The 23,740-nt window shown below is 39.7% G+C and overlaps 1 protein-coding gene across 1 annotated transcript; it reads left to right on the top strand.

Moving 5' to 3' along the window:
- The first annotated feature begins 15,253 nt into the window (after positions 1 to 15,253).
- Positions 15,254 to 18,023, top strand: adora4a (adenosine A4 receptor a). Its single transcript, XM_062997166.1, has 2 exons — positions 15,254 to 15,585; positions 17,375 to 18,023. The coding sequence occupies exons 1-2, from the start codon at positions 15,254 to 15,256 to the stop codon at positions 18,021 to 18,023; spliced, it is 981 nt and encodes a 326-aa protein (XP_062853236.1).
- The last annotated feature ends 5,717 nt before the right edge of the window (positions 18,024 to 23,740 follow it).

The following is a 23,740-nucleotide window of genomic DNA, read 5'->3' as shown; positions in this document are numbered from 1 at the left end:
AGCATTAATGCAGAAAAGTACATTGAGATCTTAGAGAAACATATGCTGCCTTCAAGATGTAATCTTTTCCAGGGACACTTTTCCAGGCATTTTTCAACAAGACAATGCAAGACTACATGCTGCACACATTACAAAGGCATGGCTGCGCAAGAAGAGGGTTACGGGTACTGGACTGGCCTGCCTGCAGTCCTGACCTGTCCCCAGTAGAGAATTTGTGGAGAACTTTGTAACAAAAAATGCGACAACGACAACTCCGTACTGTTGTACATCTTAAGACGTGTTTGCAGGAATAATGAGACTAAATAAAAGCTGAAACACTAAATCACTTGGTATTATCAGTGCAAAAACATCTTTTAAGTGTGGTGAAAAGGAACAGCAACATTACAAAGTGGTAAATGCTTTACTGTCCCAACTTTTTTGGAATGTGTTGCAGGCCTGAAATGCAGGAATGGATGTTTATTAATAAATGAAATGAAGTTGACCAGACAAAACATGAAATATATCAGGTCCATCCTGTCTGCAATCAAATTAAAGTCAAAGCAAATGTAAGAAACTTTTTCTGATTTGGGTTGTGTAAACTAGAGAGGATATTCTTGAACAATGCATAGCCAAGCAATATTGCACAGATTTATGGTGACTTGGTCTCAAATTTAATGTGAGGTTCAAAGGTAAGACAGGGGTCAAAGAGGATACTAAGGATGTCAGCAAGAACTAGTATGAATTTAGACTATGCAAAGATGACTCGGTTAGACTATAAAGAAGTTCGGTTTAGGCCTAGTTTGGTTTTAACTGTAGAGGGTTAGTGCTTAAACAGTATTTTAACTCCTAGATACAGGAAGTCAGATCATGACAATGAATAATATCTCCAAGGGACAAACTATAGATGATAAACAGCAGGGGGCAAGAACAGAGCCTTGAGGAATACCCTCACAAGCAGAGTAACACAAGCAATGTTTAACCTATGCCTACCAATATAAATGAATTGGGACGTATCTGTTAGGTAGGATCTAAGCCAGGACAGAAGGCTGATACTGGAAAGTCATGAGATTAGTATGTTATGATTGACTTTATCAAAAGCCGTGGTAAGGTCAAGCAGAAGTAGAATAGAAGCAAAACCAGAGTCAGAGGACAGAAGATCATTAGGAATATAGACTAGAGCTGTGTCTAGTCTTGCAGCTAGGAGGCAACAACAGGCAGGTTAAAATGGATCTCACATTTTTCACAGCTGAGCTTTCAAGGCGCGGCTTCTTGAGAATGAAGTGATTGCAGCAATTTTCAGAGTAAAAAAAAAAAGTATCGGGATATAAGTAAAAGATTGATAAGATGGCAGAGATGAGTGGAAATGACAGAGACAGCACTATAAGAGTGAGGTGAGGACATGGTCAAGCGGACATGATGAAGATTTAGATTTGGATATTATGTCTGAGGTTAGAACCGAGAAGTACAGGGACCTAGGAGAGAGGAGGAACACTCAGAAGGAGGCATCTTAAAAAGTCGAAATATACAAAACCAACTTTAACTAGAAAAAAAGTTGAGAAGAGCTAGCAACTGCTTCAATGGCAGGTCGAAGAAGTTTACTAGCATTGATGCTGCTTTATATTTAGCCATATGATCTATGAAAGCAATAGGATGTACATGCAAACCACTTTTCTTATAGAGATGCTCAAGAAGTGTGTCAATGGTTTTCAGCGCATGCAGCTCAGGAGTAAAACAGGGAGAGGAGTGGGTGGAAGGAACAGTTATGGTCTTCAAAGGAGTTAGAGTATCAAAGGATAGCAAAGATGGATTGATTGTAAAAAGATGTGGCATCATCGGAGGATGAAAGCATATTAAAGAGAAAAGGATTTTAGAAGGGCAGAGAAGACAGAGGGTCAACAGTTTAGAAGTTACAAAGTGATTAGAGTGGAATTTAGAATTCTGAGAGAGAACAGTTGTCATACGTTTGTGGTCTAAAATACCAATGCATAGACCTAACACTGTATTTACAATACAGCCAGTAGAGTAGATTAGATCCAGAATATGTCTGTGATTGTGGGAGGAAAAGTCAATATGTTGCATTAAAAAGGATACAGAGTGAAGACTGAAGCACAACCAGAGTTGGAGACACAGGGTGTGTTTGAAAACCTAGTGAGCTAGTGATGCTTTTTACATCATCATACGCGCACTCCCAAGAAGCAGGCTGTTCGAATTCCTAGATGCCTTAAAATGCTATCTACTCACTCACTTACTCACTTTCTTAACTGCTATCCAATTAGGGTTGCGGGGAGGTGCTGGAGCCTATCCCAGCTTTAATGGGCGCAAGGCACACAGTAACACCCTGGATGGGGCGCCAGTCCATCGCAGGGCAGACACACATACACACACCTATTCACCTATAGGCTAATTCAGTGTCTCCAGTTAACCTGACTGCATGTTTTTGGACTGTGGGAGGAAACCGGAGCAGACACGCAGACACGGGGAGAACATGCAAACTCCACACAGAAAGGACCCGGACCGCCTCGTTTGGGGATCGAACCCAGGACCTTCTTGCTGTGAGGCGACAGTGCAACCCACCAAGCCACTGTGCCGCCCTGCTGTCTACTAAGTCACCTTAAATCTGAATGGTATTTTGACAGAATAATGAGGGGGCATCCAATGCTGCCTTAATGGTGATTCAGTGCAGCACAACTTTTCTCACAGAAATAAAAAGGCGGACGGTGAGGAGAAAAGAACTGAGTTATTTTGAAATGTAAATAAATTATTACTGATTTTTAATTTGTATAAACGTGCACAAGTGTCATTTATTTGCAAATTCGGGCTTGTCAGCGAATTTAACCATTTTTGGTACATGGAGGGAGATGTTAGTTCACATGCTAGCACATTGTGCCACCCCATCCCATTGGTTTGAATAGCATGAGGCTAACTGAGATAGCTAAGTAAGCGAAAAGTGATGGAATCGCTGTCTAAGTAATGCGTAATAGAGTAGAATCCCCTCTACTTAGGCAGCTGCCTATGTAGGCAGTAAGACAGCAAGGCAGCTCACTAGGTTTTCGAACACACCCACAGAAATTATGATTTTCCAGTGCCTTATTAAGTCATGATCATGCATTAGGATCTCATTCCTACACCTTACTTAGTAATGGCCACACTTATACGAAATGCCTCCAGAGAGGCTCTTTAAGTAAAGACTCTATAATAAAATAAGGTCTGCTGATCATTTTAATCTGATGAAGCCAGCTGAAGTGGTTTGGACATCTTATTACAATGTTTCAGGTTGGTCACGCTGGAGCTGTTTTGTCATATCCCTGGAGATCACCCATAGGTAGCTAATATTTTATCAAGGGATAGATATGCTCATCCAGCTGCTTCAGCTTGCTGTCACTGCAACTACAAGATGAAGATGAAGTGGGTAAAAGATTAGATAATTATGGTAACATTAGAATAGACCAATCGGACCAACCGCCACCTCCACAGCTTATTTCCCCAGGCCATTACCATACTTAACAAGGACTATTCCCACATCCTTCCACTTTAACAGAATGCACATGGTTTTATCATACAGTCAATGCACATACACACATATGCACCTTATTTACTTAATAATCTTTATCGCACAATTTTTTACTGAAGTTTGTCAGTGAACTCTACTGTACATCTTCATCGCACACTGTCTGATGCTGTACTGTTTATGTAATTGTTGTAATTGTTGTTAATATTTTATATTATATTTATTACAATATTTTAAACAATAAACACTAATGTAATTTGTTTATCCTTTTAGGGGGTCTGGCAGCACCCTTATATGCTGGGGACCCTTTTGGAACAATGAAGGAATACCCACTAGACAGGGCATCAATCTATCACAAAGCACCACACACCTACAATGTATTTACTCATTCATACCTAGTGGCAATTTAGAACAGCAAACTACCTTTTGCATGCATTTGTGAGGTGGGGGAAATGGATTACCCAGAGGATACCTTTCAGAAATTATTAAATTAGAATTATAAAACGGATAGTTCCGGTCCTAAAATCTGATTGGCTGAGCCGCGTTCGAAGCCGTTGTAAAATCCCCGATAAACTCACACCTATGACCACCTCACATCATTCCATATTAATACGCCACTGAAAAGAAAAATTTAATGTTATTGTCGCCCTCATGTTGCCTAGCAACACTGTTAATCGAACTATTTTGCGTCGCGGAAGAATGCTTTATTGTAAGTTTATACACAATAAATACATTTATGAATTAAACATTGTTGTATTTATTATATTTTATGTTGACCGCCGTTTTATAAAAGCAATAAGCCACTCGAGACCGTACGTTACTGTTACGATTTTAGCACGGGGAAAGAAGTTTTAGGCTCCGCTTCGCGTCGTGCCAAAAACGTCATTCCCGTGCTAAAATCACAGTAACGTACGGCCTCTCGTGGCTTATTGCTTTATTAAATAAGTAATGTTTGTTTATTAGGATTTTAACATCATGTTTTACACTTTAGGTTACATTCATGACAGAAACGGTAGTTACTCGTTACACAAGATTAATCAGTTCACAAGTTTAATGTCATACACAGTCACAGTCCATTTTATCAGCTCCACTTACCATACAGAAGCACTTTGTAGCTCTACAATTACTGACTGTAGTCCATCTGTTTCTCTGCATGCTTTGTTAGCCACCTTTCATACTGTTCTTTAATGGTCAGGACCCCCACAGGACCATCACAGAGCAGGTACTATTTGGATGGTGGATCATTCTCAGCACTGCTGTGACACTGACATGGTGGTGGTGTGTTAGTGTGTGTTCTGCTGGTATGAGTGGATCAGACACAGCAGTGCTGCTGGAGTTTTTAAACACCTCACTGTCACTGCTGGACTGAGATTAGTCCACCAACCTAAAATATATCCAGCCAACAGTGCCCGGTGGGGAGCATCCTGTGACCACTGATGAAGGTCTAGAAGATGACCAACTCAAACAGCAGCAATAGATGAGTGATCGTCTCTGACTTTAAATCTACAAGGTGGACCAACTAGCTAGGAGTGTCTAACAGAGTGGACAGTGAGTGGACACGGTATTTAAAAACTCCAGCAGCGCTGCTGTGTCTGATCCACTCATACCAGCACAACACACACTAACACACAACCACCATGTCAGTATCACTGCAGTGCTGAGAATGATCCACCACCCAAATAATACCTGCTCTGTAGTGGTCCTGTGGGGGTCCTGACCATAGAAGAACAGCATGAAAGGGGGCTAACAAAGCATGCAGAGAAAACAGATGGACAACAGTCAGCAAATACATGTAAAAATAAAAGGTCAAATGAAAAAAAGCAGTTTTTCACTTGCCACATCTGTAAAGGGTGACATACGTTGGCACCACCAAACTAAAGAAGGACTTTATGTTCTCAACCGAGTTTTAGAATTTCATCCAATGTATTACAACATTAGCTACTACACTTCATTACAATATTTGCTAGTTCACTGCATTGCAACATTAGCTTTTGAAGCAGACCTTATGTTTAATACTGTATACACACTGATCAGCCATAACATTAAAACCACCTCCTTGTTTCTACACTCACTGTCCATTTTATCAGCTCCACTTACCATATAGAAGCACTTTGTAGTTCTACAATTACTGACTGTAGTCCATCTGTTTCTCTGCATGCTTTGTTAGCCCCCTTTCATGCTGTTCTTCAATGGTCAGGACTATCCCAGGCCCACCACAGAGTAGGTATTATTTGGGTGGTGGATCATTCTCAGCACTGCAGTGACACTGACATGGTGGTGGTGTGTTAGTGTGTGTTGTGCTGGTATGAGTGGATCAGACACAGCAGCACTGATGGACTGAGAATAGTCCACAAACCAAAAACATCCAGACAACAGTGCCCCATGGGCAGCATCCTTTGACCACTGATGAAGGTCTAGAAGATGACCAACTCAAACAGCAGCAATAGATGAGCGATCGTCCCTGACTTTACATCTACAAGGTGGACCAACTAGGTATGAGTGTCTAATAGAGTGGACAGTGAGTGGACACAGTATTTAAAAACTCCAGCAGCGCTGCTGTGTTTGATCCACTCATACCAGCACAATACACACTAACACACCGCCACCATGTCAGTGTCACTGCAGTGCTAAGAATGATCCAACACCCAAGTAATATCTTCTCTGTGGTGGTCCTGTGGGGGTCCTGGCCATGAAAGGGGGCTAACAAAGCATGCAGAGAAACAGATGGACTACAGTCAGTAATTATAGAACTACAAAGTGCTCCAAAATGGTAAGTGGAGCTGATAAAATGGACAGTGAGTGTAGAAACAAGGAGGTGGTTATAATGTTATAATGTTATATATATATATATATATATTTACATACAGTGTATCACAAAAGTGAGTACACCCCTCACATTTCTGCAAATATTTTATTATATCTTTTCATGGGACAACACTATAGAAATAAAACTTGGATATAACTTAGAGTAGTCAGTGTACAACTTGTATAGCAGTGTAGATTTACTGTCTTCTGAAAATAACTCAACACACAGCCATTAATGTCTAAATGGCTGGCAACATAAGTGAGTACACCCCACAGTGAACATGTCCAAATTGTGCCCAAAGTGTCAATATTTTGTGTGACCACCATTATTATCCAGCACTGCCTTAACCCTCCTGGGCATGGAATTCACCAGAGCTGCACAGGTTGCTACTGGAATCCTCTTCCACTCCTCCATGATGACATCACGGAGCTGGTGGATGTTAGACACCTTGAACTCCTCCACCTTCCACTTGAGGATGCACCACAGGTGCTCAATTGGGTTTAGTCCATCACCTTTACCTTCAGCTTCCTCAGCAAGGCAGTTGTCATCTTGGAGGTTGTGTTTGGGGTCGTTATCCTGTTGGAAAACTGCCATGAGGCCCAGTTTTCGAAGGGAGGGGATCATGCTCTGTTTCAGAATGTCACAGTACATGTTGGAATTCATGTTTCCCTCAATGAACTGCAGCTCCCCAGTGCCAGCAACACTCATGCAGCCCAAGACCATGATGCTACCACCACCATGCTTGACTGTAGGCAAGATACAGTTGTCTTGGTACTTCTCACCAGGGCGCCGCCACACATGCTGGACACCATCTGAGCCAAACAAGTTTATCTTGGTCTCGTCAGACCACAGGGCATTCCAGTAATCCATGTTCTTGGACTGCTTGTCTTCAGCAAACTGTTTGCGGGCTTTCTTGTGCGTCAGCTTCCTTCTGGGATGACGACCATGCAGACCGAGTTGATGCAGTGTGCGGCGTATGGTCTGAGCACTGACAGGCTGACCTCCCACGTCTTCAACCTCTGCAGCAATGCTGGCAGCACTCATGTGTCTATTTTTTAAAGCCAACCTCTGGATATGACGCCGAACACGTGGACTCGACTTCTTTGATCGACCCTGGCGAAGCCTGTTCCGAGTGGAACCTGTCCTGGAAAACCGCTGTATGACCTTGGCCACCATGCTGTAGCTCAGTTTCAGGGTGTTAGCAATCTTCTTATAGCCCAGGCCATCTTTGTGGAGAGCAACAATTCTATTTCTCACATCCTCAGAGAGTTCTTTGCCATGAGGTGCCATGTTGAATATCCAGTGGCCAGTATGAGAGAATTTTACCCAAAACACCAAATTTAACAGCCCTGCTCCCCATTTACACCTGGGACCTTGACACATGACACCAGGGAGGGACAACGACACATTTGGGCACAATTTGGACATGTTCACTGTGGGGTGTACTCACTTATGTTGCCAGCTATTTAGACATTAATGGCTGTGTGTTGAGTTATTTTCAGAAGACAGTAAATCTACACTGCTATACAAGTTGTACACTGACTACTCTAAGTTATATCCAAGTTTCATGTCTATAGTGTTGTCCCATGAAAAGATATAATGAAATATTTGCAGAAATGTGAGGGGTGTACTCACTTTTGTGATACACTGTATGTATATACAGTGCCTTGCAAAAGTATTCAGCCCCCTTGAACTTTTCAACCTTTTGCCACATTTCAGGCTTCAAACATAACGATATGAAATTGTAATTTTTTGTGAAGAATCAACAACAAGTGGGACACAATCGTGAAGTAGAACGAAATTTATTTGATATTTTAAACTTTTTTTAGAAATAAAGGAGCACTGTGCAAGCGATCATATTGAAATGGAAGGAGTATCAGACCACTGCAAATCTACCAAGACCCGGCCGTCCCTCTAAACTTTCAGCTCAAACAAGGAGAAGACTGATCAGAGATGCAGCCAAGAGGCCCATGATCACTCTGAATGAACTGCAGAGATCTACAGCTGAGGTGGGAGACTCTGTCCATAGGACACAATCAGTCGTACACTGCACAAATCTGGCCTTTATGGAAGAGTGGCAAGAAGAAAGCCATTTCTCAAAGATATCTATAAAAAGTAACCTGGGAGACACACCAAACATGTGGAAGAAGGTGCTCTGGTCAGATGAAACCAAAATCGAACTTTTTGGCCACAATGCAAAACGTTATGTTTGGCGTAAAAGCAACACAGCTCATCACCCTGAACACACCATCCCCACTGTCAAACATGGTGGTGGCAGCATCATGGTTTGGGCCTGCTTTTCTTCAGCAGGGACAGGGAAGATGGTTAAAATTGATGGGAAGATGGATGGAGCCAAATACAGGACCATTCTGGAAGAAAACCTGTTGCAGTCTGCAAAAGACCTGAGACTGGAACGGAGATTTATCTTCCAACAAGACAATGATCCAAAACATAAAGCAAAATCTACAATGGAATGGTTCACAAATAAACTTATCCAGGTGTTAGAATGGCCAAGTCAAAGTCCAGACCTGAATCCCATCGAGAATCTGTGGAAAGAGTTGAAAACTGCTGTTCACAAACGCTCTCCATCCAACCTCACTGAGCTCGAGCTGTTTTGCAAGGAAGAATGGGCAAAAATGTCTGTCTCTCGATGTGCAAAACTGATAGAGACATACCCCAAGCGACTTGCAGCTGTAATCGCAGCAAAAGGTGGCGCTACAAAGTATTAACGCAAGGGGGCTGAATAATATTGCACGCCCCACTTTTCAGTTTTTTATTTCTAAAAAAAGTTTAAAATATCCAATAAATTTCATTCCACTTCACGATTGTGTCCCACTTGTTGATTCTTCACAAAAAATTACAATTTCATATCGTTATGTTTGAAGCCTGAAATGTGGCAAAAGGTTGAAAAGTTCAAGGGGGCTGAATACTTTTGCAAGGCACTGTATATATAAAATTTGTTTTTTTTTATTTGTGCATTACAGTGGCGTGCATTACCTAAATGCAGATCACCCATGACTATCATTTGTGGTTTATTGTTTGAACTATTGCCTCTTTTTACAAGACATTTAAAGTTTTAATACTGTCCAATGTGTCTTTTAAATCAATTGAACATTTCATTCATTTCACTAGCTATAAAAACATACAAATGCAAAAACAAAATAAATATTAGTAAATACAAAATGTAAAAGTATTAATTAAAAAGACTAATAGAAACTTCCGCTCTACCACTGTCACCATCATAAAAACTCTTTATGAGCATTTTGTGGTCTGCAAGTCCTGCACTTTGCTTCTACTTGCATGTATATGCAAAAAAAAGCGACTATTTTTCTATCATGACCAGCTTTCTACAATACCTCACAATTCTGCAAGTTAGTTTTGTCTATCACAACTGAATTGTAATAGTTACTAACAAATAAGGAATATACTTCAACCTGGAGGTTATCATGCTAATAAGAATGAAATTTACAGTGATCCATACAGTTTTACCAAATTACCAAAGTTCATTTCTTTATTTATTAGGATTTTAATTTCAAGTTTTACACACTTTGGTTACATTCATGCCAGGACAGGTAATTACTTGTTACATCAGTTCAAGTTTTTACTGTCAAACACAGTCATGGACAATTTTGTGTCTGCAATTCACCTTACTTGCGTGTCTTTGGACTGTGGGAGGAAACGGAAAAGCCTGGAGGGGACCCACGCAGACACGGAGAGAACATGCAAGCTCCACACAGAAAGGACCCGGACACGGATTTCCACCTGGAAATCTAACCCAGGACCTTCTTGCCATGAGGCGACATGGCTACGCACTGAGCCACTGTGCTGCCCACCAAATTTCGACATTACTTTTTGATATATGTTTAAATATTTATATTTACAATACTTTGTGTATTGTGGATTATCTTTGTGTGCTTAAGGACAAATAATAATACAGTAATTAAGTTAATTTTTCTGTAGCTGGTTGATTAACTTTTGTATAGCTGACAAAGCACACAGCTTTAAACCAGTAACCATCAACTACTATATTTCCCAGACCTGACTAGGTGTTTTCATGTTTTCTGGGCAAACTTAGTTCAGGTTTTTAGTGCAGTAGGTTTTGCATTTTAATGGTGTTTGAACACTTGCAATTTGATTAACACTTTAAATGTAATTATTGACCCCAAGTTTGGTATGTTTGGGCATGTGTATAAGCAGTTATCAAGCAGGTATCAAACAAAAGTTCAGGTGCACTTTAAGCAAGCTCGGGTGTGGACCAAAAAAGTAAACAGAGTAAAAGTGTAAAAGAGAACATGTGACCTACTTCTTAGACTAGGAATGTGTGATTATGTTACCTTAGTTTTAATTTCAATATGGCAAGCTGGTCAGAGCACCTAGTACAACATAGTTCTAGGAAAAAGAGGAGTGAAAGGAACTCAGAATGAGGCAGGGACAGCGATGCATTAGAGGCCTGCTCCGGAAATGAGAAAAAAGAGTGCTCGCATCATACTTTAGCAGAAATCCACAGCAAGTCTGACATCAGGGTTCCAGAGAAAGCAGATTCCCGAAAAAGGAGGTGGCAAGTCAATAAGCAATAGCCACAATCAATATAAACATCCACCTGAAACGAATTAATTCTTAACATGAAGCTGATGGCGGTCAATTAAGGGTAACTGACACGTTAATAGCCTTCATGCCCCATCTGTCAGCCAAATTTGGATGGATAGACAGAGAGCTGTTGTCACTAAAAAAACTTCTCTGTCTTTTGAATGTGCAGTTTAGAGGGTGGTGTGCATTATCCACGATGGATAGAAGCTTATTAAGGGTTATCTTCTCAGCCATCTGCATACAAGTATCTAACTATGTGCCAACCACAGAGCCAGCTTTGCTTACCAGTGTGTTAAGCCATGTAGTATCCCTCTTCTTCATGCTACCACGACAGACTGGTAGAACATCAAGAGCAAGAGTTTTTTGTACAGATCCACGAGAAGTACAGGTGGCTCTGTTGGCTCTGTCTTTTCCTCTGTGTAGTGTTTGTGTTGTCTGACCAGTCCAGTTTATCATTCCCCTGCAGCCCCTGGTATTTGTAAATCCTAAACAACTCCACACAGCCATCTTTATTGAGGTTGTGGATGAGGCTTTGGCCTCAAGAAGTACACCACTATGTTCTTGGTCTTAGGTGTTGAGCTGTGGATTGTTTGATTTGCGTTATGTCACAATGTCGTCCACCAAGCTCCTGTACTCCTCCTCCTGCCCACTACCCCTCTATACACCCCACAACTGCAGTGTCATCTGATCATTTCTGCATGTGGCATGACTCAGAGTACTTAAAATCAGAAGCGATAGGGGTAAGTGCAATCCCCTGTGTTGCACCGGTGCTACTGATTTTTATCGCTGATACACAGTCCTTAAGCCTGAAATACTGAAGTCTCTCTGTAAGGTCCATCACTCCAGTCACCAGGAGTCCTCTCCCATCTTTGACAGCTAGTCTCTCATTAGAAAGGGCTGGATGATGTTGAAGGCGCAGGAGAAATCAAAGAACATGATCCTCACCACTCTGCTTTCCTTATCAAGGTGAGAGTAGGCCCTGTGTAGCAAGTAGAGGATGGCATCGTCCACCCCCACCTGTTCCTGGTAAGCAAACTGCGATTGGAGTAGCAGTCATTCAAATGGTTTCATGATGTGAGATGTCTGGTCTACTGTTCCAAAATCATGGCATGCTCGGGTCTGCTTTCTGGGGAACAGGGGCTAACGGGGAACCCTCCTATGTGTTGAAGTGGCACCCCCAGTTCAGCAGCACATGCCTTGAGCATTTTCAGGCACCGTCTACCCAGGCCAGCTGCCTTGCTGGGAGAAAGCCACCTCAGTTCTCTTCTCACTTGACCTGCAGTGATGTCTGAAGGGAAGATGACATCAGCAGCTGTTTTGGGTGATAAGGAATATTTATTGTGTATTTATCGGTGTGGATAACTGTGATAACTGTGTAGTCATCAGTGGCTGGTGGAAGAAGGTGTGAAGATGAAAACTGTGTAGTCATCAGTGGCTGGTAGAGGGGGTTCAGAGGTGTTATCTGCAGCAGGACTATCAACCCCATTGAAGAAGTGGTTGAACTGGTGTGCTCTCACCACATCCCCATCTGCTAGGTTGTGCTTTTTTCCCATGGTTTCTGCTCTGACTTCCTTCTGTATGACTCCTTTGCCTTTTTCAACCATACTATGAGTTCCTGCTGGACCCACTCCAGCCCTGCTCTCTGTTTTCTTGTTGATGAGCTCTCTTTAAGTTGATGTTGCTGGTAATCCAGGGCTTGTGGTTGGAAAAACAGCACATAGTTTTGCTGGAGACAACAATGTCCATACAGAAATTTAGGTAGGCAGTGGTGCAGAATGTGCCAGCAATGTCCTCACCATGTGTCTCCTGCAACACACTCTGGTCAGTTGACACGAAACAGTCCCTAAGGGCCCCTTCCGCCTCACTAGACCACTTCCTGAACGAGCGTTTGGTTTTTGGTTAAATTTGTATTTGTAGTCTGTTTTGGAGTTCAAAAAAGACAAGATTATGATTAGATTTCCCTAAGTGCAGGCAGGGGAGTGGCACTGTATTCATGCTTTACATTAGCATTAATGAGGTCTGTTATCCTGTTTTTCCTGGTGTAACACTTCACAACATGAGTATAGAGAGTAGACTGAAGTCTTTGTAGTCTTGCGATAATGAGGTGGATGATGTCACATGTCTCTGTGTGCATTTGGAAAGTCACGTGAGAACTCTCTTGGCATGTAATATGGTCTAAGACTCACCACTTGCTCAATATCCCGTCTGCAGATGGTCACTTCAGCGGTTACATGTCCTGTGTTGCATCATCTGATGTTAATGACGTTTCTGACGGCAAATCCTCCACGTTTGCGTTTGTCGCTGGAATCCGGATCTCTGTCCACTCCTACTGTAGTGCATCCTGGTACATCCACATTAACTTGAGATGTTGCTGATTAGCCATGTTTCTGTGAAGCACATTAAACTACACTCACTAGGGCATGCCGTAGCCTAGTGGTTAAGGTACTGGACTAGTAATCAAAAGGTCATTGGTTCAAGCCCCACCAGTGCCAGGTTGATGCTGTTGGGCCTCTGAGCAAGGCCCTTAACCCTCAATTGCTCAGACTGTATACTGTAACTGTAATGTAATGAAAATATAAATGTAATGTAAAACTCCTCCGGTATAGGGGTAAATGATGATGGCATCCAATGTATCTGTAGCTAGAGCAGTTGTTTCACTTAAATAAACAAGGTTTCTGCTGCTTTCTTGTATAAATAAGAAATACACTGATCAGCCATAACGTTAAAACCACCTACAATTTATTGGCTTCACTTACCATATAGAAGCACTTTTTAGTTTTACAATTACTGATTGTAGTCCATTTCTCTGCATGCTTTGTCAGCCCCCTTTCATGCTGTTCTACAATGGTCAGGACTCTCCCAGGACCACTACAGAGTAGGTATTATTTAAGTGGTGGGTCATTCTCAGCACTGCAGTGACAATGCCATGGTGGTTGTGTGTTAGTGTATGTTGTGCTGGTATGAGTGGATAAGACACAGCAATGCTGATAGAGTTTTTAAACACCTCACTGTCACTGCTGGACTCAGAATAGTCCACCAACCAAAAATATCCAGCCAACAGCGCCCCGTAGGCAGTGTCCTGTGACCACTGATGAAGGTCTAGAAAATGACCAACTCAAACAGCAGCAATAGATGAGCGATCGTCTCAGACTTTACATCTACAAGGTGGACCAACTAGGTAGGAGTGTCTAATAGAGTGGACAGTGAGTGGACACGGTATTTAAAAACTCCAGCAGCACTGCTGTGTCTGATCCACTCATACCAGCACAACACACACTAACACACCACCACCATGTCAGTGTCACTGCAGTGCTGAGAATGATCCACCACCCAAATAATACCTGACCATTGAAGAACAGGGTGAAAGCAGACTAAAAAAGTGTGCAGAGAAACATGAACTACAGTCAGTAATTGTAGAACTACAAAGTGCTTCTATATGGTAAGTGGAGCTGATAAAATGGACAGTGAGTGTAGAAACAAGGAGGTGGTTTTAATGCTATGGCTGATCAGTGTACATCCTTATTGATAAGCTGAATAAACAGCATAGTATATGCAAAAAGAAAACAAACGTGACACAATCAAAAAATAAAAAGAATAAATGTACTAAACTAATGAAGCTACTGGTGAGTCACTTGCAATGGCGCCAAAAAAGGCAGAAGGACATGATTACATAGGTTAGCATTGTCGCCAATCTCAATGACAGGTGGGCTCATTACATGTTTACCTTTAATCTTTTAATTTGCAATTAGTTAGATGGAACTGAAGAAACATTTACCCTAATTGGTTTACAGTTAGCTTTGCTTCTGTTAGTCTGTTGAAACGTCTGTAAGTTTTGAAACAGAGTAAATGTTTAGTGGTATATCACGTGTCTTTTGTGGTTAACAGTTCAACCAATCTGACCTGGATTTATGTCATTAATAGTAATAAAGAATCTTTCAATTAAGTGTTTTTTCATTGCTAAAGCCACAGGTTGCATTACTATTAAGTAAAACATTTTCCTGCTGATGAGAACCTTACATTTGATGTACTGACTGTTTTAAACTGATAATTTGTCTGTTTTCACAATGCTTGCTGTTTTATAAAGAGTCTATGTTTTAATTTATGTTGATACTGAAATGAAGCTTACTTGTTTGCTAGTTTAAAATCAGCCAATAATTTTTATAAGGTCTTCATAGTTTTCTGTTTGTTTTACTGTCTCTAGGCATTTTTACATGACAAAATCATTCATGTTTATTTATACTTCACCACTACCTGTGTGGGTGGGTGTATTTGCTGACGAAAATGTATTTAACCAAGCTTCATAGGAAGTCTACAACCAGCACACATCTTATGCTCTTTTATGACCACTTGTCTGGTAAAGGATTTTTGCATTCATGGCTAGTATTGATCGATGGGTCTACATACTTTTTGAGGTATTAATTGCTGTAGCATGTTGCATAGGCAATGTGCTGGTAATCTGTGCAGTGTGGTTGTGTGGTACCCTCAACCAACCCACCTTCTGCTTTATTGCATCTTTGGCAATGGCTGACTTACTGGTTGGGACTGTAGGAGTGCCATTATCTGTACTGGTGGATGTCAAGGTGGAAACGTCATTTCATGCCTGTCTCTTTTTTTGCTGTGTCTTAATTATACCACAAGTGGCTTCAGTTGCCTTCCTTCTGGCTATTGCAGTGGACCGATGTCTCCGTGTGTGCATTCCTCTAACGTAAGTCTCTTGTAATAAAACGAGTATACGCATATTGGCTTGTCGTAGAATCTACACAAGCTTATAAAATGATACAATATAAAAAGACCAGCTGACAAAACATGTAATAAAGTAGGTAAATGTATCAACATAAATTTATATTTCTTATTATATTTCTTTATTTTAGTAATTAAATGTTGCAGTAATGTAATTTGAACATTACATTTTTAAAAATTCATTAATAAATACATGTTTTTGTGAGAAAGCTCATTCTTTCGTGTGGTATTATAAACTAATCTTGTAAATTTTGCTTAAGTTGATAAACACTTTACTATAAAAATTTGCTTAAGTTGTTAAACACTGCATTATAACCAAGTTTGTATCTATATATTGTATATGTATATTGTATATAATCAGGTTTACTGTGGTAATTTAAATTATATTTAAATAAACGTAATATTGGTCTAATTCTAAACTTAAATAATCATAGTTCTTTGAACTTTAAGCATCTGGCCTTGACAACTTTAAGCAACTGGCCCCTAAGATGAGTAAACTCAAAATCCAAAAAGTGTTTATTTGTTTGGCTAACAATTTTACAGTGATAGGGTGGGGTGAGATTAGCTGTTGTAATTATTTTTACTTTATTTACATTTTATCTTCTATTAATATGCTATCCAATTTTGAAAGAGTGCTTGCAAATACAGTAGCAACGACATTTGTGAACCCTAGGGTGTGATCTTGATCAGTGGCGGCTCCTGCCAAATCTCGAAGGGGGGCAATTGTTGCGATGATGGCCAAGGTGACCTGTTCTATGGGTAAATTAAAGCTTAAATAATTAACATCTTAAGTCATCTGTCAGTTTGCCCTCACAAGTAACTTTGAACTCTTGGAGGGAGACCAGCTTTACCATTAATCATAAAATTAAGTAAAGCCTTCACACTAACAATTTAATTCAGTCTTCATCAGATAGCATTTTATTTTAGGTGCAGCAGATCCAGAATAAAGATTGTCATTGGGGCTGATGTGCAATGAATAAAGAAGTACAATTAAACAATTGGGGAGATACAATAAGTGCAATCACAATTTAAAAATTACTTGTAATTTACTTGTAACTTTCCCCCCCTTTGTAGATACTTGCTTGATGTTTAAATTTGGTCTGGGTGGCCCTAATTCTTTAGTTGATAATTTATCCTGATTACTACAATGACTGAATGGCATTTCCCCTAATGACACGATGGAATGGCTCCGAACTGAGGTAATGGTAGTCATGTTGACAAGATCGCTAGCTGCTCCAATTATCACTACACCAGGTTACCTTTGATGCAAGCACGTAAGTGCGAGCCCTCCCGGAACCCATACAGATTATATTGCAGTGCCTACAGTTGGAAAAAAAGTATGAGATTCTTAATATGAGAGTCTTTTAGAGAAATCCAGGTGATTTTCAATCAGACTGAAATCGCCCAAAGGGGCGGTACTGTACGGATCACAACTCGACGCTGATTGGACTACGATATTCAGAGGCAAGACAGACTGTCCAGAACAGTCACAGCTAGTTTAACACTGGCTGAATGTGAGAGAAAAATTTCTTCCCTTTCGCCCTTTGGTGGTGCGTCGCCCGATCTCCCTAAGGAACAAACCACCCATGGTCTTGATGTTGACTCACTTATTTAGTTTAGGTCTCTCTTCTGACAAAGGGCTTACAAATTGAACTGCTTCTGTATTTTTTTAAAAACTTTTGGTGTTGCTTTGCAATAAAAAAAAGTAAAACAAATTATTCAAAGATTCTAACACATTTCTACTGCTCTTTCAGGTATAAGAGTACAGTCACCAAAAGAATGTCTTGGATAGCGGTGGCTTCTTGCTGGTTTACTGCTGCTATGCTGGGTTTCATCCCTCTGTTCGGCTGGCACAAGTCCTGGGATAATTCAACACATGTTAACTCCAGCACTTTTGAATGCAGTTTCTTAGCTGTTATCTCTGAATCATACTTAGTTAAATGCATATTTTTTAGCTCTTTGCTTCCTGCTTTGGCTGTTATATTGGCCCTATATTGGTATATCTTCTTAACCACTAGACGGCAGTTAAGAGCAAATGTGGGTGTGGCTTCAGAGTCCAGAACATATTATCACAAAGAGTACCATCTGGCTGGTTCACTGTTACTGGTTTTGATTTTATTTGCTGTCTGTTGGCTCCCTCTGTACCTAATGCACACTATTAATTTCTATGGTGGAAATGTTGTGCCTCCATTCATTACTGACATATGTGTCCTCCTGTCTCATGCTAATTCAGCAGTTAATCCTATATTATATTCATTTAAAATCCCAAAGATAAAAGTGGCATATAGGAAGCTGTGGTACAGACTTTGTCCTGGTAGGGAAATGCAGCACAGTAAAGAGAATAATATGGAGCTCAGCAAAACAACTGTCAACACAACTGAACAAAATCAGCAGAGACAGTGACACAAATAAAACAACGAGTAAAAAAAATCCAGACAATAAAATGCACGGAAAACAAATGCTAGATGTTAGATGTATTTAAAAAAGCACTAGCCCACCACCACTGAAAACCAAGTTCAAATCTCAGCTGTGCTATCAGCTGGCGGGTGCCTCCCAACAGACATGATTGGCTATGTCTGTTGAAAGGATTGGTCAAAAGAAATTCCCCATCACTACTACAACTACAACTGTAGCCTCTGCTGGCTGGTCAAATACACCAATCAGGAATAACATTATGAACACCTTCTTGTTTCTACACTCACTGTCCATGTTATCAGCTTCACTTACCAAATAGAAGCACTTTGTAGTTACTGACCACTACTGACTGTAGTCCATCTGTTTCTCTGCATGCTCTGTTAGCCCCCTTTCATGCTGTTATTCAGTGGTCAGGACCCCCACAGGACCACTACAGAGCAGGTATTATTTGGGTGGTGGATCATTCTCAGCACTGCAGTGACACTGACATGGTGGTGGTGTGTTAGTGTGTGATGTGCTGTTATGAGTGGATAAGACACAGCAATGCTGCTGGAGTTTTTAAACACCTCACTGTCAATGCTGGACTGGGAATAGTCCACCAACCAAAAAACATCCAGCCAACAGCACCCCGTATGCAGCGTCCTGTGACCACTGATGAAGGTCTAGAAGATGACCAACTCAAACAGCAGCAATAGATGAGCGATCGTCTCTGACTTTACATCTACAAGGTGGACCAACTAGGTAGGAGTGTCTATGAAGTGGACAATGAGTGGACACAGTATTTAAAAACTCCAGCAGTGCTGCTGTGTCTGATCCACTCATACCAGCACAACACACACAAACACACCACCACCATGTCAGTGTCACTGCAGTGCTGAGAATCATCCACCACCTAAATAATACCTGCTCTGTGGTGGTCCTGTGGGGGTCCTGACTATTAAAGAACAGGTTGAAAGGGTGAAAGCAGGCTAAAAAGGTATATAGAGAAACAGATGGACTACAGTCAGTAATTGTAGAACTACAAAGTGCTTCTATATGGTAAGTGGAGCTGATAAAATGAACAGTGAGTGTAGAAACAAGGAGGTGGTTTTAATGTTATGGCTGAACGGTGTATGTCTGCACAGAGATCATGAATAATGGGTAGCAGTGCATGACTCAAACTCAATGCTGCTCTCTCTATGTACTGCAAGTGAAAAGAAGTGGTTTGCAACTCCACACTTGTAGGTGTTAAGCAAGACCTTCCTTGGTCAGAGTAGATGTCTGCAGCAGTGGACTACTGGCTAGTTATATTCTGTATATACTGTATTGTCAAATTTTATTTTATTAATTTTTACAAAAGCTGGGAATTTTGTACAATGCAATAAAACAATCTGTGTTATTTATTTTTTAATAAGCTGACAACTGACAAAAGTACAAATAAATAGCTTTAATGTTTTGTTTAAACAGCTTGATTGTATTTTGTAAATATATACAAATTTGTAATTTCAAACTCCCACCACAACCAAAAAATAAACTGGGACAGGATTAAAATAAGAGTGATTTTTTTTTTTTTTTTCTGTTTGGAATGGACATTTTACAAAAAGTTTAATATTTTACAACAAGCAAGTATACTGGTAAGAGGTAAGGGTATCACGATTGGGCAAAAGAGGATTCAATATGGGTCATGGCTCACCACTTTGTCACAAACTTCATGAAAGAATTTTCAGACAGTTCAAAACGAACATTTGTCAGTGCAGTACTGTAAATAATTAGGTCTTTCAACATCTAGTTAACCATCTAGCCACTAGTTGTGGCCTAGTGGTTAAGGTACTGGATTAGTAATCCAAAGGTTGCTGGTTCAAGCCCCACCACTGCCAGGTTGCCACTGTTGGGCCCTTGAGCAAGGCCCTTAACCCTCAATTGCTTAGACAGTATACTGTCACAGTACTGCAAGTAGCTTTGCATAAAAGCGTCTGCTAAATGCTGAAAATGTAGATGTAAATATAGCTACATTTGCTTAGCAGAAATTAAAAAAAAAAAAAATACATAACACGGTCCGCCATTGCATCAAAAAATGCAAAAACTACACAAAGAGAACGACATCAATTCTATACAAGACACTTGGGATTTCTAAGCCTTGGGTTTTCTATGTTTATTTCTGATCAAATAAGACATGATGTGGTCAGATTCACATTTCAGCTTGTTTGTGTGTAGACACAATGTTTGTGTGCTTGACTGGCCTGCCTGCAGTCCAGATCTGTCACCTATTAAAAATGTATGGCACATCATAAAGAACAGAATCAGTCCATGAATGAATGTTGTCAAACATATAGGAGAGAATTTCGAACAATATATTGAAAAACAATATATTAAATTAAAGGACGTTTTGGTTCCACACACTAAACAGATAACATAGATATGTATATATGTATATATATATATATATATATATATTATATATATATATATATATATATATATATATATATATATATATATATATATGCCAATTATGGCCCTCAAACACCACATAAACATTCATTCATTTACTCATTGTCTGTTTTTCCACCACTTTATTTTACTTAGCGTCACGGGGGTACAATTCACCAGGCAACAGGTAGAAAACACCCTGGACAGATAATTTTATTAAAATGTCATTTGAATGTTTTGGATAGATGTATGGAAGTCAAAAATGTGTTCTTTTAATGAAATCGGGGTACAAGCTCAGTCTTCAAAACTGTTAAATAAGTATAAAGAAGAAATTATAATTATACATTTGTAACTGCATTATACATTTGTAACAGCATTACTTTCTACCTCAATTCTACAGGTACTCATGATCACAAGGTTAAGCTGCTTTAAATAAGCCTTAAAGAAGCCTTAATAGTCCATTCATTTTCCACAGATGTTCTTGTGTCTCTCAAGGAAGGCAATAGACTGTATAGTTATCACCACAAAAGGACGTGATTCCTCCCACAAACTATACAACCTACTACCTCACCTTGTGAGAACACGGTACCTGATAAACAGAGCTCCTGGTATTTTAATTCATTCCTAACTTTACAAAAAAGGCTGATTAACCATAGAGACTAATGCTTTTTAAATTCAAGGTTGAGATGGATGGATGTCTGGTCACTGAAGAGCAGGCAGTTGATCAGACTGTCTCCTTAGGAAAGACAGTAGATTGTATAGTTATCTCAGAGAGAGGATTTGTACCCCACAACTATTCAATCTACTACCTCAGCCTTAAGAACAGTAGCCTTTGCATTAGTAATGCACTGGCATGTGGGGACACTGGATAAAGAAAAGAAAAACACAGTTAGTCATGCAACAGTTAACCTTTAACAATAGGCAATGATCCATTAACAGGATAAAGTCAGCAAAAATGGGACATCGGGATAGTAGGATAAATAAGATTATTGCATGAGGAGAGAACTAAACTTCAGTGACTGTAAAAGCTGAACTGGTTACTCTAAATTGGCCCTTTTTTGTGACTAAGTAAAGATGGAATTGTGTGTTGTGCTATGATGGATTGACACCTGGTCAATGGTGTATCTCTCCGTTTCCTGCAATCCCAGTATTAAGTGTGTAGATTCAGAAAATCCCATTGTAAATCCCATGGTGAGGCTCAAATAATGTGGTGTGTAAGAATATTTAACTAAAAATATGTAGTATTAATGCACCACAGCACCAGCAGCCCAGGTTCAGTTTCATGCCTAATGTTTGCAGATGGCAATAAACCCACCGCAGCTCTAACCAGGATGGCGCGGTTAGTAAAAACTGATTAAATATAATAATACATAAGAAGAAGAATTATGATGATCATCTTTATTCAGAAAGTAACGTTTTATTTCAAAATGGGTCCGCAGCTTGTTTTGAAAACACTAGGACAAGTCATTAAATCTCTGTAGAACTATCTGCAGGCAACTATTTAGAATTACTTACAGTTTATGGCAATAAAGTGTTCCCAATTCACCTAAATGCATGTTTTTGAAAGACTGAAAGAAACTGAAATACCCACAGATTCACAAATATATAAATATGTTATGTTAAACTTACAGGCCAGTACTGCCTGACACACTGTTGTACTCCTAACTTTGATGCTGCAGTTTGCTAGAAAGAGCCTATTTTGGATGTTCACCAAGTGTGCCACTACCTGACCGATAGCTCCTAACTACACTGAGCCGTGTTAAACATTACTAAAGTAAATGAGTATGGTAGTACAAACTAATAGACTACAGTGGTTGGAAAACGTTTCCCTCTTACTAACTTAAGTAACAAATTATTAATTATTTGAAACTGATTGTTTGCTTTTAACACAATTTGCAAACACTTGCAATGTACAGGTATTTATGTAAAAGTCTGTAGTGATAAGTGTTATAAACAATAAAGCAAGGTAATGCAGTTTAAAGCAACAGACTAATGTACATAGATTACTTTTCCCTAATCTTTACATTTACATTTTCAGCATTTAGCAGACGCTTTTATCCAAAGCTACTTACAGTACTGTGACAGTATAATATCTTATAATAAGCAATTGAAGGTTAAGGACCTTGCTCAAGGGCCCCACTGTGGCAACCTGGCAAAGGTGGGGCTTGAACCAGTGACCTTTTGATTACTAATCCAGTATCTTAAACGCTAGGCTACAACTGCAATGGGGGGAGGTGCTTGACTGGCCTGCCTGCAGTCAAAATCTGTCACCTATTAAAATATATGGCACATCATAAAGAACAGAATCAGTCAGTAAATGAATGGTATAAATTATCTTCTTTGACTTTTTCTGTCTCTAAAACTTAACCAATCAAACATATATAAGAGAATATAAAACAATATATTAAAATACAATTGAGGGAATTAAAGGACTTTTACGGTTCCACATACTAAACAGATAACATAGGTATGTACATGTACTTGCTTGAAGAAGCAACCTTTTGATTACTAGTCCAGTACCTTAAACGCTAGGCTACACCTGCAATGGGGGGTGGGGTCAACTATCTTTATTATTTATTATTTAATATAGAGTGTAACTTAGAGGTGAAAATTTTAATAAAACAATAAATATGGTAATCTAATTACATAGATCCCTATGTAATTATAGTTCCCTAACTAGTTATGCACAATGTGCCACTCAAGGTACCGTATACTAGTTGTCTAAATAGCATATCCAATAAAAATAAATATTTGCAAATTTTGTTCTGCAAATCTAAAATTGTTAGTTTGAAATTCGTTCTATTTACTTTAGTTTATTGCATAAAACTCATCATCATCACTGCAATTCAATAGAACAGTTTTATTGTAAAGCATAATATTATTTAACTTTTTATGTAGTTTGTTTTTGAAAAATAAGTCATTAGTTCCTTTTACTATCTCATCCAGTAGACCTGTATGACCCTGAGCTAATCTGAACAGACATCAACATTTCTTTGCAACACAGAACACAAATACAGATCAAAAATAGCCATTTCAATGAAAGTGTATTTAACCTTTTTTCCAAGTTGTGATTTGCTCCAGTGATCAGTTCATGCATTCACCTAAATTCAGAAACAGCACTGCCGGGATGTGCCACAGACCTGAAAGCATTTATTAGCCGCCCTGGGTACTTTTTGTCTCATTTTAAAAATACTGACAAAATAATCGTATGACAGAATGCAACCACAATGGAGAGCATGATTATTTGTCCTAGCCATATGCATAACCCACTGGGAAACAGTGTGGTTGGCACTTGG

This window comes from Trichomycterus rosablanca, chromosome 6 (genome assembly GCF_030014385.1).
Source record: "Trichomycterus rosablanca isolate fTriRos1 chromosome 6, fTriRos1.hap1, whole genome shotgun sequence".
Lineage (NCBI taxonomy): Eukaryota > Metazoa > Chordata > Actinopteri > Siluriformes > Trichomycteridae > Trichomycterus > Trichomycterus rosablanca.
Note: the sequence above shows the minus strand (reverse complement) of the source record. Positions and strands in the feature narration are given on the sequence as shown.

Excerpts from the sequence above, each read along its gene's own strand:
- adora4a (XM_062997166.1), top strand. The coding sequence starts at position 15,254 with ATGGCTAGTATTGATCGATGGGTCTACATACTTTTTGAGGTATTAATT. Across the intron at positions 15,586-17,374 it reads CGTGTGTGCATTCCTCTAAC|GTATAAGAGTACAGTCACCA; the intron begins GTAAGTCTCTTG and ends CTGCTCTTTCAG.